The sequence below is a fragment of the Porites lutea genome, chromosome 13 (genome assembly GCF_958299795.1).
Source record: "Porites lutea chromosome 13, jaPorLute2.1, whole genome shotgun sequence".
In the NCBI taxonomy this organism is placed as follows: Eukaryota; Metazoa; Cnidaria; class Anthozoa; order Scleractinia; family Poritidae; genus Porites; species Porites lutea.
Window position 1 is genome coordinate 20,437,834 of NC_133213.1, and position 15,485 is coordinate 20,453,318.

A 15,485-nucleotide genomic window follows, 5' to 3' on the forward strand; every position below is an offset into this window, starting at 1 on the left:
TAGAAATGAATTTTCACTCTCAATTACCACTTTTAATGAGATGGCATGAATATGGTGGGAAACAAAGCTAACGTGATTTTTCAATTAACATTTCCACGTAGTAGTAGAGCATAACGGCCCAAATTACCTGATTTTTAAAAGAGCTACATCAGCTTTGATATAAAAGCAGTATATTTCGGGACGTGATGCTCTAAGGAAACAAGAAATTGTTGTTTGAATGAATGACTGGATAATTTTAGGTTCACACGGTGTCTTCTTAACGAGATATTAACTTCATCAATAGCCGGTAATGGACCGACAAAAGCTTAATTATATCTTTTTATATTTCTATTCGCACTTACAACCAAGAGATTTCCCAGTGTTTTTCATGTCAATGTTTCTTAATGTTAGCCAAGTTGGTGAAATTTATGTTAACAAATCATCTCTTATTCCTGTGGTTTATTTGGATTGCTGATAAAATACATACAGATATATGCCCTAGTAGTGAATTGCCTCTTCAGGACATTGGGTTTATGTATTAACCAATGGAATTCACTCGTGGATCCTTATGGTTCAATATAGAGGGCAATATAGCATTGAGTGGCTCTAAAACTCGGAATTCGTGACCTCATAGTCGTCATGAATTCACTGTATTGGCGAAGAGACTTTTCTTGGCTTCAGCAAGTGAAAACCTTTAATTGTTCAAACGCTGGATTGAAAACAATTTTAACTCGAAGAAAGAAAACAAGTGGTTTGAAGCCAAATATTAAGGCTTACATTCAAGTTAAAGGACAATCGCCAACGTTGTGAATTGAATTGATGAAATTATCCAATTTGCTGGTCTCCTTGGTTGATTGCCAGAACTTCAGAGTCATAAGATGACCGATTTGTATGTATTTCTATTGTTCTTTTCCTGCATTGGATCGACTGTTCATGGACAACCTAATCAGTCCCTACGAATATATCGAGACAAGGATCATCCAGATGACGACATTCAGCTGCCTTCTGTACAAAGCGAGTGTCCCACTGAAAAGAATCCCCTTTGCGATAAATATAATGCTCGACGGTTCGATGTCTCAATTAACTGCTTGTGTCAATGCAATCAACCTTCAGGGACTTACACTTTCTTCGAACAGAACAACTCTTGCATAAGAGTAAGCGAGGCTCGTCAGCAAGCAGGTAAGAATTGTTTTTATCTTTGTTTGCCGTACTTATTATCAGATAGAAGTCTGCAAATCGGCGTAAACTATTAAGTCTGTTTTATTTAATAGAAAAAAAGATTAGGAAACTTTTGCCTCCGTCTATTTTCAAAAATAACTCTCGTATACTGAAAGCTTTGAATTAAAGCTTTAATTAAGGTGTTGTTCTTTCCATTCAAAGTCTGGTTCCAAGAGGCCGACAAAGGCTAGGAAACTTTTGTCTTCGTCTATTTTCAAAAAATAATTCTCGTATACCGAAAGCTTTGAATTAAAGCTCTAATTTAGGTGTTTTTCTTTCCATTCAAAGACTGCTTCCAAGAGGCCGACAATTTTTCTTCTAAGGTAGGATAAGGTGCAGTGGTTTCGTTGTGGTTTCGGATCTTCCCTTTTTTTATGGTAAATTGATGGTATGCATATGCAAGATTTTGTTTTCCGTTACGTGTCACCTAACAGGTTATTAAGTTTCTTTCAACATCGCGTTCACATATTAACCGGTCGCTAACTAAAACAAATGTTCCTACGAATTCCGCTTTTTGCCGTTCGTAGGATCGATTAACAGATAATAACTTCAATGAAGTGATACACGTGAAAAGTACAACAACTGTTGATCAACAAACTTTTTAGCTCTCGTTGTTCAACAAGTTGAAACTTGTTAAGCGTTGAGCCGAGTACTGTAGAGCCCATTCCGACTATTTTCGTTCAATCGGTTCAACATTTCGTTCAGCTTGTTTGATCGATGGCTTATCTCAACAATTAACCTCCCTGAGCTTTATTAGCCCTAAAACAAAGAAAATAAATTGAACACACGAGGCAAGCAAGGAATTTTTTAAACTTGGTATGGTTCGAACCAACAATCCTCGGATTGGATCTTCCCTCGCTGTACCGACAAATTACAAGGCCTTTCTGTAGCAAGTTAAGGGTAATCAGTTTTGGTTAATTAGCATGCTCAATGCAGACATCGGCATGGAATACACATTACTGATATTTAACCGACAAATATTAAATTAGAAGAACAGGATAAATTTTTGTACGATAATAAACTGACTTCGCTCCCTGATTTGCTCAAAACTATGGTCCACATCTTTCTATAAAAAAAGAACATAAACTGGACAGATATTGAGTATAATCAATATTGGATCTAACATAATTTGTTTTCCTAGATCTCTTTCGCACATATTTTTTCCCAAAAATTGGCCGAATTCGCTTGCGGCTCGTGGTTCCAATTGACATTTGAACTAGTTCTACGTCATTTATAATAATGCCAAAAAGGTAGCTAAGAGTGTTAACCTCTTTTCAGCACGCATAAATGATAACTGGGATGCAAAATGAGCCACGTGTAAAGGCTTATGAAAATTTGGCCATTTCTTTGACACTTGAAAATCAAGAGAATTTCTGGCACACCCGTTTACTGTGACTAGCCTGTGTACAGCCGCCCTGACCGATTAGGATTGCGATCACTAGTGACGTCACAACCTTTACGTTTTTATAGGAACTATTTATTATTTCCTAAAAGATTATTATTCGGTGTTTTAGAGGTAAACACAGATCCTCAGCAGTGCTTGATTTGTACCGGTTCTAAAATAATCTCTATTACGAAACGAAGCTGTGTTAATAGAGTACATATAAAATGACGCTATTCATTTTAATCTGTTTGCCTTAAAAAGACATTGATGAAGGAGAGTATATTAAAATGATTTTAAAAAATGTACTGATTGCTATGAATTTTTTCATATTTCTTCCCCCTTTCTTGAACCACAGGTTGTGACTTGCTTTTCACCGACGAGGCAGTGACTGGCCATCTAACGTTCTTTTCCCCAAATGGTCCAAATGAACCTTCAAAATCCATCGATCTTCCGAGCAACAAGACTTGCAGCTTTAACTTTTTGGGAAAACTTTATGTTCAATACTTGGACTGCGCTGGGGACTGGAAAGAAGTACGTTCAGACGAAGTGAAAGCTGACTGGGAGCTTACAACTGGCTGGGCAACAAATCAGTTGCAAATATTGGTAATCACAGAAAACGAACAGTGGCTGAACTACCACTCTATCGTGGCGGCCGAAAAATAATTGAACCTCGTCTCTCGACAGTTTTAATGTTGCTGTGGGTCCTCTTATTGTACTCAAATAGGGGAACTTCAGAGAACAAAACAATCCACACCCCTCTCCCCTCCCCTCCATTCAATGTCGTTTTCTACAGGTAGCTCGAACAGCGGGACAACATTGCATGGAGGGGATGGGGGAGGTCGATTTAATTTTCGCTTTCGAAGACGGTAAAACGTCAGATAGTCCCTTTAATTGGGGTAGAGTGTCTTAACTTACTTTGTCTCTGATTATAGGTACTGTGATATTGATGTGACCAAGTGCAACATCGTTAATTTATAAAATAGTTTCATTTACACGACAGGATGAAAATTATGATACCCGTCCAGAATCTTCGCACTTGAAAATAGAACTCGGAAATGGCCAATTTATATCTAACTATGCTGAGCGATTGCAACCGCTTTAGTACAAATTCGTTTGCTATACCAAAGTACTCTCGCTCGCTTAAGTGGCATTTCATTTTTATGCTAGACGCGTTTAACGTCTGGCACTTTAAAGTCCTCTGATCTGTTAAGTGCCACTGTACAGCTTATTTTGAACCTATTTATGGTTCTTACACTAGACATTTAAGTTGTCTTAAAAGGACTTCAACGCCTCAGACGACTTTAACGCCTGTAGCAAAAAAAAGGCTATAAAAAATCTCTGTTTCGATTTGTACAATACACATATCACGGACTAAAGGACGGGTATGGAAATTTCCATCGTGACAAAAATCCGGTGAAATAATCTCGCGCTGTATTTTCTCAAACAGGTCAAAACAAATATTTCAAATTTTATGAGCTCAACCAGGGGAAGGATCTTCAGAGTAGCAGTTCAGTGTCGTGATCTTAACAGCAACAACCACGACGTAGGAAACACCACATGCGCTATGTTCAAAGTTGCAGGAACAAGTTATTTCTGTAAGAAAATTCACATTTGAGCAATGCAGTTCAGACTACTATCAACGACTCACTTTAGAGAGCTGGTTTCAATTAGAAAATTAGAACAAACGCCACTGAATCGTAGTCAACAGTACAAACGACTTATTGATGGAATCAGGCGAAACTAACTACGAGAGAACGACTGGACAACTGACAACTTGACTAACAATATACGACTGTTTAACCGTGACAATTCTATTTATAGACGGACCGAAACGCACCAATGACATTACGAGTCTTTATGGCTATTGACACAAAGGCCTAAAAGACAGGTCAAGACTTCTGTTAGTAACATGTCGAAAATATCCCGTATGTCCCTTTCCTAGTGCCTTCTCGGTCTTCCTCTTTCTCCGATCTATCTTTCTCTCCAAGATGATCTTTCCCAAACCTTCACTTCTGTTCAAAATTATGGCCAAAATACTCCAGCTCTTGTTTTTTTATAAAGATCTCTAACGATTGACCTTGTTTTGTGTTACGATCACGATATTTTTAAATTTTCCCATAGTATCTCATTTCAAAAGCATTAATGAAGGCTGTTTTTTCAAGTGTCCACGTGCTCACAGGCATATGTGGCGATGAGGAAAACGCATGTTCTCAAAATTCTTAGTTTTGTTTCTATAGAAATTAACAATTTACAGATGACTACTGGCTGTAAGCTGAGAAAGTTAATGTCAATGACTGGAACATTTTATAACTTTCATTGTGATATAGCTGGAAATGTTTTCCCAACAGCGTGCATTCTCATTGGTTACTTCAAGGTTACATAGCATCTAACAATGAAACTCTTTCTCGTTCACACCAAAAATTCTGGCCAGGCAACATTGCAAAATCTAGGACATCAGAGGGTAACAGGGTACTGTTACTCACAAATGTTGACCGACGACCACCATTACAGGGTGGTTTAATGAATTTCCAGCTTCAGAATTCCCAGTTATAGAACAAATCACCTAAAGACTGGTCCCTCGGGAAATATTGAGATTCTCTGGAAATAAAATTAACTGTTTCCCTTGCGACCAGTGATTAAGTGTTTAATCCTTTTCAGGTCCATTTCCTCAACCAGCTTCATCAGGGCAGTCAGCTACATTACCGCCACCAACAGTGGAAATAATAAATGCCACTGGAGGGACACTGCGTCCCCCACCCACCTCTGCAGAACAACTATCGTCACAAAGCACTGGAAGGGTCACAAGCGAAGTAAGTATCTGAAGTCCATGAAATTGAACATTCTTCTTCCTTTTGTGACCAATATCAGTGTGGCTATTGTACTCACTGCATTTAATAAAAAAGAGTGGTAACTGTTGCTTGGCTATGCTAAACTAATATATTGCTCTGATAAAATGTTGCAATTTTTTTTCCAATTATATTTTAATAACCAGAGGTAGAAAAATGGATTGTTCACTTATAACAATTTTGAATGAATGTCCCAGTATGTCAATAAAGTGTGTGAAATGGTCTCATAAACACTCCTTGTATTGAAATCTCAATAGCCATTGATAGGTACACAATTGATGAATGAAATTATTGTTTTTAGTTACATCTCAGACAATTTCCAGCCAGAGTTTTTGATGGATTTAAATGATTCAAAGTCACCAATGATTCAAGTCAGAGAGAGCATTTTGCCCCCTTCTCCCCTCCCCTTCTTCTTTGGGGAGTTTTTTCTCTCTCTCTTTTTCTTTTTCATTTGTTGATAACTATTTTCACTTGTTTATAGGAAACACCATCTCCTCAAACAACAACTCAGGTGAGTCACTTGAATAATTTTCAGGCACTGAGCTGGAAATACATTCACTACATTTCATCTTCCATTCTGTAATGTTAATAATTTAAAGTTTACAGGAGGTCTCCTTTGAATAACAAAGTGAAATGAAAATCAGCATTGCATAATTTATATTTTTTTTAATTAACGAAAGGAATTTTTATTAGTCTTTGAAGGTAAGATGGTATATCTTTTCGTTGTGACAAGCCTAGTATATTCTTTATGGCGGTATAACAACAACTCTGTAATTTATGAAAACGAGGCCAACACGTGACCGTTTACAACGTATCAATATTGACAAATATTGTCACACAAGTGGTGGGAGGAGGGGGCAGGAGAGTAGCTTTCAAATTGTCAGGCCAATACAGCCTAGATCTGGGAATCACTAATCTCTTTTTGCCGTCAACACCCATGTTTATAGTTTATACAGTTTTGCTTATCTGATTGGTTAAATAGTTATTGTGTTTTATCATTTTGTAGACGACTCCGAGCACCACATCAAAGGTAGGTCCTATAGTAATGCATTTGGAGCATAAAAGTATAAAAGAGTATAAAAGAGTATAAAAGCAGCTTATTTAGGGGAATTGAACCAGCTAAGACAGGAAAAAAAGGCCAGTGATTCAACAGTTGTTCATAGTAGTATCCCATCCCACAACAAGATTTGCCAATCCAAAGCCTTCCGAATTTAATCATTATGAATTATCTATCATAAAATTTATAAATGCAGAGACTAACAATCACTTATACATGCTGATTTTGCCATGGCTTGCTAATTCATTCAATAACTTTGATTTAAAATTGCCGCATAGAAAATTACAAACAAATGTAAGAAAATTTCCCTTACCGCGTAAAAAATTGTCCTCTTGCCTCTCAACCGTAACTTTGTTCCATGTGTATGTCATTGTGTCTCCCTTTGGACAGTCTATTTTCCAAATATACTACGGACAGCGCCTTCCCAAATTAAAGCCATTGGAAATTTGTTCTTTTCATTCTCACTACGGCACAAACAGCCAATAAGAAGTCCAAATTGCTAGTGTTTCATTTGAAGTCCGTTAACAAGCCATTCTTCGCGCTTCACTGCACAAACACAATACGAGGAAAGACGAATCGCCGGTTTAAATATCCTTGCCCAGTAAAAGCTAGAAATACGGACGAAAAGAGGTTTATAGCTTTCCTCGTCAAAGATCGAAATCGAACGCATGAACTGCCATGTTGGAAGTGTTCAACTTTTATTTAGCTTACACAAAGGGTTGAATTTCATTTAAAATCCGCTGTACGGCTCACTGGTGAGTTCTTTTGCGTGACAACGAGGATTTATTTGGGATTTTGTTGAAAGTTGCTATTTTTTATTTAAGTGTGTGTTAGATACAATTATTAGCACTTTTGAAGGAATAAATTATGTTTTTAATTAACTATAAATTATATTAAACTTAGGAAGAGAAAGGTCGCGTTAGTCCGTGACTGTATGAAATTGGCGGGGAGTTTGAAAACACAGGCAAAACTCTATTATTGCAAACGATGTAAAGAATTTTACTTTTTATCACTGGACATTTTCTTAATAGGGCACAACTCAAGGGAGCCCTAACTTGAATGCCCAGACTGGAACCAAGAGAAACACCTTCATAATAACAGGAGCTGTAGCTGGCGGTATTCTGTTCATCGCTTTGATTTTTCTTATCTTATGGCGCTGTAACAACCCCAAGTAAGATTCAGTTTTAACAAATACATACAACTTATAAAGCGAGAGTGAGGTCATTACAGGGAAATCTCAGACCGAGGCCTGAGATTTCCCTGTAATGACCGAACGAACGGAACGAGGTTAATAAGGGTTATTATTAAAAAACTGCCAAGTGTCACGCCTAAGGCGTGATTGTTACGCCTGCGGATCAAAAACTTGGATCTCACGCCTACTCACGCCTGTGTTCCGATTTGAAACGCCTGGCAGAAAAGTTTGAGCCATTACAGCATTAACTGACACATTTTGAAAAATATATTAACTATTTAAAGAAACCAGAACCAGAGAGAGACAAGAAAAGTCTATGTGGATGATCGACTTTCTCCGAATTCTCTTTTTTCAGTAGGGAAGTCAATGTTTCTTTGTGTTCCTGTGTTCGTGTTAGACGGAACTCTTCGTAACATCTTCGGAAGTCTTCGGAATGTCTTCGGACATCTTCGGATATGATCGGACCGCTACGAAAAATCTTGGCACTCGTAAGATAAAAAACGTCACTCCTATAAATGTAAAAAGGTTAGCAGGTACACAATAAGATGGCCTTGTAATTATAGAACTGAGCCTGAATTAAATTAAAATCAACAATTGGTCAGCGGATAACTAAAAAAACGTCATGTCAGGTGATACTGGCCAGCGGATACGTATACCCTTTTTTACAGCTGTCAATTGACCATAACACTGATGCCCATGAGAATGTCCACGTACTATCAAGTTAAACACAGATTGTAAATGCCTAAGACACCTTGCTGGTAATGCCAAGCCATTACATGAAAACAGCCAATCCAAGCGAGCCTAGTATTGTAGCCACATGATAAATGTAATTATTTACCATCATTATCAAATAAAGGTGGACAATCCAATGCAAGGCAATCCAAAAAAGTCGTGGATTCTAAATTCGACGCTGTGCATTCCCGACTTCAGGTACTGGATACCACTGAGATTCCTTGTCAGTGGAATTCAATCGTCAGCGGGATTCCGGATTCCTTGAGTTAACTTCTGCATTCAATAGCCCAGGATTTCGCATTCCATGAAACAATTTTGCCGATCCCAGCAGTTCCAAAAGCCCAAAAGTCCCGGATTCTTGAAATCGGATTGCCTCACAAAGGTAGTGGGTATGGTACAATAAAACCTAAGAAATAGTATTCGGTCTCTTGCATTGGATATGGGTTTTACTAGCTGATTTCAATGACTTGGATGACACGTTTTCTTGCAGAATGTATTGCGCATTTTTGACAAAGAAATATCGTTGTATATAATGTATCAATCGTATGGTTCTTTCCGACCTAACTATTAATATTGTGGAATGTTGAACTATTAATTTTACAGAAAGCGGGATCCTCCCCATCACCGTTTTGAAGGTAAACACTTAATACATGTAAATTTTTAAACTTTGTATTCTCATTCAATAATACCCAGTAAGTGCTATCTGGAAGTCTCACGAGTAACACAATAAAGTACTCCGAAATTTTCCAGAATAACTGACCGCATTTTGGAAGGAATTTCAGGACTGGAGCTATATAAGCATGTATAGACAACAACGTTTATATTTTTCCACTAGATGAGACAAGTAAATGCTTGAAGGTCCTGTCCACACGTATCCGGATAGTTTTGAGTTCGCACCTTTTTCTAACTGGATACGGCTTCCGTCTACACGTATCGATGAATCCGGCATACAAATCCGCAACTTTCTGAATCCGCTCTTCAGAGTGGAAAGTGGGAATCCGGTTTTTTAATCCGGAGGGAAAAAGTTGCTGATTCAAACATATCCGGATACGTGTGGACAGAGCCTAAGATGCGCGAAATTAATAGCGTGCAATGTTCGAAGTTGCACTTGTTTAAATTTAATTATTCGATTCATTTAAAGGTCAGGGAAGGTATTAATTCAGTTTTAGGGTAAATATGGTGTTGAATGCTTGAATGTAATATGTTGCAAAACTAAATGCTAAGAGCTATATGACATGATTTTCGAGTATTAAATAAATCGCTTATCTCAATTATCATACCAAAACTAAAGACAATAAAAGGGTGGAAAAACGAACAGAGAAAATGTCAGCGCCTCCAGGTATAAGACGAGCATTTGCCGATAGATATTTAGACTATATAAGATATACCATGTATACTTTACTGATTAAGACTACCTAAAGGTACCAAAGATAAAAACAAGTATCAAACAACTCTTACCAATTTGCCATACCGCAAAAAATTTAAATACCATATAAAGTTTTGTCTCGGGTAGATTAGGTGGCATTTTCCTCCAGCTACTCCTTTCCTTTTCTATGGTATTTACTTGTGGATAATTCGTTAAGGAAAGCCGCATTCTGAGAGCAAACTTTCTGAGAAAATGGAACTCAGTGTACGACTCTTCAGTTCAAATATATTTGCATAGAGTACACGCTGTTTGTTTCGTCAACCTTTGTTTTTGAATAGACCACGCACGCCCCTGCGCTTTTGGAGCAAAATATATCAACCAATAATAGCGGTGATGCAAATTCCCCAAGGGGAGTTCTGAGGCCGCTCAAACGCAGACATAGATCTTTTTTGGCAACAAAAATACATCAATCCTCTGCCCCATCCCCCACCCCTCTCCTTTCTCATGAATCCCACTTGTGCATGTTTAGCAAATAAATAAGAAATTGAAGCACTATGTAACTCAACATTATTTGTTCTGTAGGGCCAATTTCCAGTCCAGTTAGCCCGGTAAGTCTGGTACTTCGTCTTTACTTTCGTTTTAAATAGTCCGGCATAGAATATATAATGTTGTAGAATTTCTTCTAATATTAAAAATGTAATTTAGTTAATAAATGCAAGCCTCCTAATTATTTGTCCATCACCCTGACAAGTTGAAGCAAATAAGAAGAAAAGAGAAAAAAAAAAAAGAAACAAAGAAAAGAAAAGAAAAAGAAACAAAGAAAGAAAGAAGAAAAAAGTGCTAGGACCCTTCCTTGAAAGTGGTAAAGTTGCTGGGTTCTCTTTCGGGGCTGCAACATAGAGAAGTGGGTGCATGGGGAAGGGGGGTGGTAGTAAAGAGAGATGAACCCAAAGCCGGTGAACGGATACAAAATTACTTGGAAGGCCTTTTTGTTAGTTCCTCATTGTGCATCAGAGTAGTCTGATAGAGCAATTGCTGTTCATTTTAGATGAATCGTCACTCGATTCCTGTTTACACGGACGCTGCTCATCTTACACCATATGGAGATTTCAGCATGCGAACAAATAGCATAGGTATTCTTTCTATTTGCTATGTATATATTTTTAATGATTCAACCTACATGCATGATAAGTTCCGGTGATGAAATAACGTGACATAGATAAAAAAAAAAGAAATGTGAAATGATGTAACTGAGGAAGCATGAAAAGTGCTTAACTCGTTTTGATAATGTTACCCTTATTAAAATGATGTTAACATACACGTGAGCAAAGAGTTTTACGGAGTGAATGATCCTGACTTCACACCAACCTTTTATTTTGGTAGTGTGATCTTCTGTATCGGTCACGCGTTTGGACATCACTTAACAACAACAACAACGACAACCAGAACGATATTGAGCAAAAATAAATTGTAAATAACTTAATGTTAACTGAAATAAAACAGAACATAATGCCTATTTGTTACATAATGTTTAAAAAGCTTATTTTTCCGTTTTAATAGATTTTCGAATACCCAGTGAAATCCAAGGTTTGGACTTAAATTAGATTTCTTCTTATTTACCTTTTCCAAAGGAGAATTAATGTTTATCTTCGTTAAGAGAGTAAATTAAAAACGATCATATGTTTTAGTTTGATCAATGCCTTTTCCTTAGAGCATTAAGTTTGCCGGGAAATGTGTGATAGATATTTGATCTAATGTAAGCTTCTTGATGAGCTGTGCTCTATGCTGAGCTTTTACGCAAAATGCTCGTAAACTGCTATTTTATTTTCCAAATTAAGTTCGCGAACATTAGAAAAAGCGTTATTTTAAGGCAAAAAAAACAATTGATTACTACGAATTATTCACAAACCGAAACGGTTTTTTTTTCTAATATTTATTTTGAAATGCTCGATCAAGCAATTAACTATCGTTTCTCTTACGAACGAAAGGTCTTTAGCATCACATTATGGTTGATGTTGTCAAAGTTAACAGCAGAAAACTACAAGGACAAATACTAATCTTATGTCTTATACTATTTAACTTTTCTTTCCTGAATTGTCCAATTAAAATTGTAACCACATTAATAATCGTTTGATCGATTTTTTAAATTCTCTTTGCCAGTACCACTTAAGCATTTTTCAATGATGCTGAAGCCGTTTGTCAGCGCTTTGCTTAGCTTTGCTTATCTGGCCGTTCAACTCGTTACAATTCGTACGTAAGTGCTCCGTTTTTTTAAATCTATTTTTTGTTTTTAGAAAACCCAGCCTACAGAAGGGCCTCAGATGGAGTGGTACTAGGTCCCCAATACAGGCATGGCTCTCTGTACTCGGATAGCTTTCCATATGGGGCCCCACCCAGGCCGCCACAAGGAAAAGGAGGTAGCTTGAACGGACAAGTCAACCCAGCCCTTTCGATGGATGACGACGTCATCACTATGAATCCGCTATATGAAGGACAAGTCGTAGACCACAGGGATCTTGACGAGCTTAACTGCAGTGATTTTGCTGTTTACCCCGAGCAAATTGTTCTTGAGGACCGCAAAAATCCATATGGAGAGGGTAATTTTCAAAAAATAATATTCCTTAATATCAGATTGTCTATTCTAATCAGTGCAGTTGCTGATTGCGCAAGTAAACGGCACGTGAAAACGTTTACTCGAAATGAGAGACAATGAAAATATAGATATTTTTAACAGCATGAATTGAAAATTGGTTCGAAAAAAAATATCATTGAAACTAAAACCTCAGGTGAATAGGTAATTCTTTACTTTTGAATTTTGGTGACGTCAAGAATACCTTTCAATTTAAAAAAATAAAAATAAATTGTTTGTTTGCTTTAATAATATTAATTATGTAGTAGGGTAAAAATTTAAAGTGTAAAGAGTTGAAAACTGAAGGGTTTGAACGTGAGATATAAAGACTGTAATGATTCCTGCGGTAATTGGGGCGATCAGGGTGATTAACTACACATGTCTTGCGGAATGTGGTTTCAATTACGTGAATATAGTGTCTGCTTTTACTTGAATATAACTTGAATAGAAATGAAGCCGATAAAACCTTATGGAACAATAATGATAATGATAATGTAATGCTCATGTTAAGCTAAAGCTAATGATAATAACAATAATAAAATACTTTTTTTTTTTTTTGCAGAATTTGACCAGACATACGACTGTCCCGAGGAAATCCTTAACTCCAAGGCAAGAGTTCCAGAACCAGTACCTGTTTTCTATGTACTAGATGATCCTTACCCAGAAAGCATTTCAAGCACCTTCGGGCATGGAGAGAATGTCAGGGGACGCCCAGACGGAAACGTTTACGATGAACCTGAGGTGGACCTCACCCCTGACGGATCGTTTATTGTTATGGACAGTCCAAGTGGTATGTCTTCCCTTTAAGGCTGAAGAGTGACCAATATCAATATATCAATATCAATATATCAATATCAATATATCAATATCAATATCAATATCAATATCAATATCAATATCAATCCTTGAAATATCATTGCATGATCAAGTGAAAAGGTTGTGAGAATTTATACAATGATCACCAGAGGAAAACTGTCGTGATATTTTTTCAGTTTCTCTGAACATCAATTTCTCTGAACTTTAAAGAAATCTGCGCAGATCAGTCTGGAGATTTTGTATGTGAATATTACGGCTTAGAGGGTCAACCAGCGTTGTAAATAAGGATACTTTCCATGCACTGATTGTGAATTGCGTTAAGGAGGAAATGATTGTCCATTCGCCAGAAATCTCCACAAAACTAACGAATTGGCTACGTTCGTAAGTATGTATGTAAGCCAGATCAAGTTTGATCCCCGACTTTCGCTTTCGTAATTATGAATAATAGAAGAAACAAAATTTCACAACGACAAATTCCAAGCCGGTAAAGTTTAATATTAAAGAGTACTCTCGCCAACCACAGAGGATTGGTGGTGAATTAAGATAACACAATATGACTTTAACACGCATAAGGACGTTTCGGTTTGCACTTATTATTTAATGAAATCTAATCGAATCAGCTTAAAACTCGCCAGTTCTTCCTTCAAAGCAAGTAATTCATAATCTCGTACAAAAAAATACTGAAAAAATTGCGCTTTTTTTACAGAATGTATCCCCATCTCCTTTTATTTATTTACTTTTTTTCCTTTGCCTAGCCGTCGCCTATACTCGTGGATATGACGACCAACCTCGTGGCGAAGACTTACAGAATAGGCGTAGAAGTCAGGGTATCTTGAAGGTTGGCTCAACGTCCCCAAGAGGCCAAGGTTATTACTCCCATTCAAGCAATGCTCGAAACTAGACATTTACAACAACTCAAATGAATTGGTACTCGAACTAACAGTTTATAGAAAGAAACTCTTTTAAAATTGTCTGCTAGAATTACTGAGAAAAGAGGCGGTGGCTGGAGAATCGCCTGCCGGACAACAAGCTGTCGGGCATTTATCACCCGCAAATTTCAAAGAAGAGTGTACATATATGTTTCTGAATCTCCATTTTAGTGGTTTATGCCGGAGTGTGTTTACTATCGGTTTGATATAACGTGAAACGTTTTTTAATATGATTAAATAGTATTCCCAAAATTCAACCCTGTTTCTTCTGAAAGGGCCGATTTGCACATGTATTTTTTTTTTTCAGAAGTAATGTATGATAATTTAGTTACGAACACCATTTACTTACTTAACATAGTTATCTAGAAAACTTTGAACACTGCTCCAGGGTAAAAAAATCCGTAGCTCAATTCAATGGTCCTATAAAACTATGTACCCAAATAATAATTATAATCAGAATTTTCAAATGTTGTCCTATTAATAGCCAATAATACCCTTTTGTTAATACCAGCATTCTGGACTATACTATGTTTATTTGTTAAACTAAAGTAACAACAGCTGTAAGAACAAAATCTTGGACGCCCCTTTTTACTGTTCCCAAAGCTAAGAGGAAGCAATATTTGAGTTTAACAGTCTTTATCTAGTTTGTTTGCATAATAAAAATCTTCTAATGGTGAGCTGTCTCTGTCATATGTATTCACAGGACAAATACACACTCGGCTGTGGGTTTAAATAAATGTTTATAGGGGTGTAATGAATTGGAAACGTGCACCTGAACTCATTGAATATCTATTGATGTACCTCCTTATGCCCCTAGAATTTACAAAAGAGTTATATTCTGAGAATATATTCCTTTGGTGTAATATTCACCCTCTTGGAGAGTCTGCTGTTACTTTCAAATCCTTCGGCTCCTATTCGTGCAACCTTATGAAGCAATGTCTGTGTGAGTCGCTTACCTCACCGATGTAGAATTACAAATGACCAATGCAACGCATTGTTACTTTAACCGGTCTTCGTAAGTGTTCAAGGCAGTGGCGGATCCAGGGGAGGGGCCAGGGCAGGGGCGGATCTAGGGGGAGAGTGCAGGGGGTGCGCACCCCCCCCCCCCCCCCCCCCTGAGATGACCTGCGGTTTTCTAATACAACTGATATTCTGCAAAAAGAAAAAGCTATGTGGTTTATTGGTGTTGAACTAGAACAAGAGACGAGTGCACCCCCTCCTAAAAAAAAATCCTGGATCCGCCCCTGCAGGGGTGCCCGGCCCCCTTTACTTTTAGACCTAACTGAGGACCTAAGGGCCGAAAAAAAATTTAAGACCGCCTCTCCCCTCTTATCGCA

The 15,485-nt window shown here is 37.4% G+C and overlaps 1 protein-coding gene across 2 annotated transcripts; it reads left to right on the forward strand.

Annotated features, from left to right (window-relative positions):
* The first annotated feature begins 768 nt into the window (after nt 1–768).
* LOC140923697 (uncharacterized) lies at nt 769–14,825 on the forward strand. Of its 2 annotated transcripts, XM_073373775.1 has the most exons (14): nt 769–1,158; nt 2,937–3,184; nt 4,029–4,176; nt 5,240–5,391; nt 5,909–5,938; nt 6,434–6,457; nt 7,516–7,655; nt 9,012–9,043; nt 10,357–10,382; nt 10,823–10,907; nt 11,335–11,361; nt 12,069–12,371; nt 12,966–13,193; nt 13,975–14,825. In XM_073373775.1, exons 1-14 carry the CDS (start codon nt 858–860, stop codon nt 14,118–14,120), a joined length of 1,890 nt encoding a protein of 629 aa, XP_073229876.1. In that variant the 5' UTR covers nt 769–857; the 3' UTR covers nt 14,121–14,825. The 2 variants fall into 2 exon arrangements, with proteins under 2 accessions (XP_073229876.1, XP_073229877.1); XM_073373776.1 differs by lacking the exon at nt 11,335–11,361.
* The last annotated feature ends 660 nt before the right edge of the window (nt 14,826–15,485 follow it).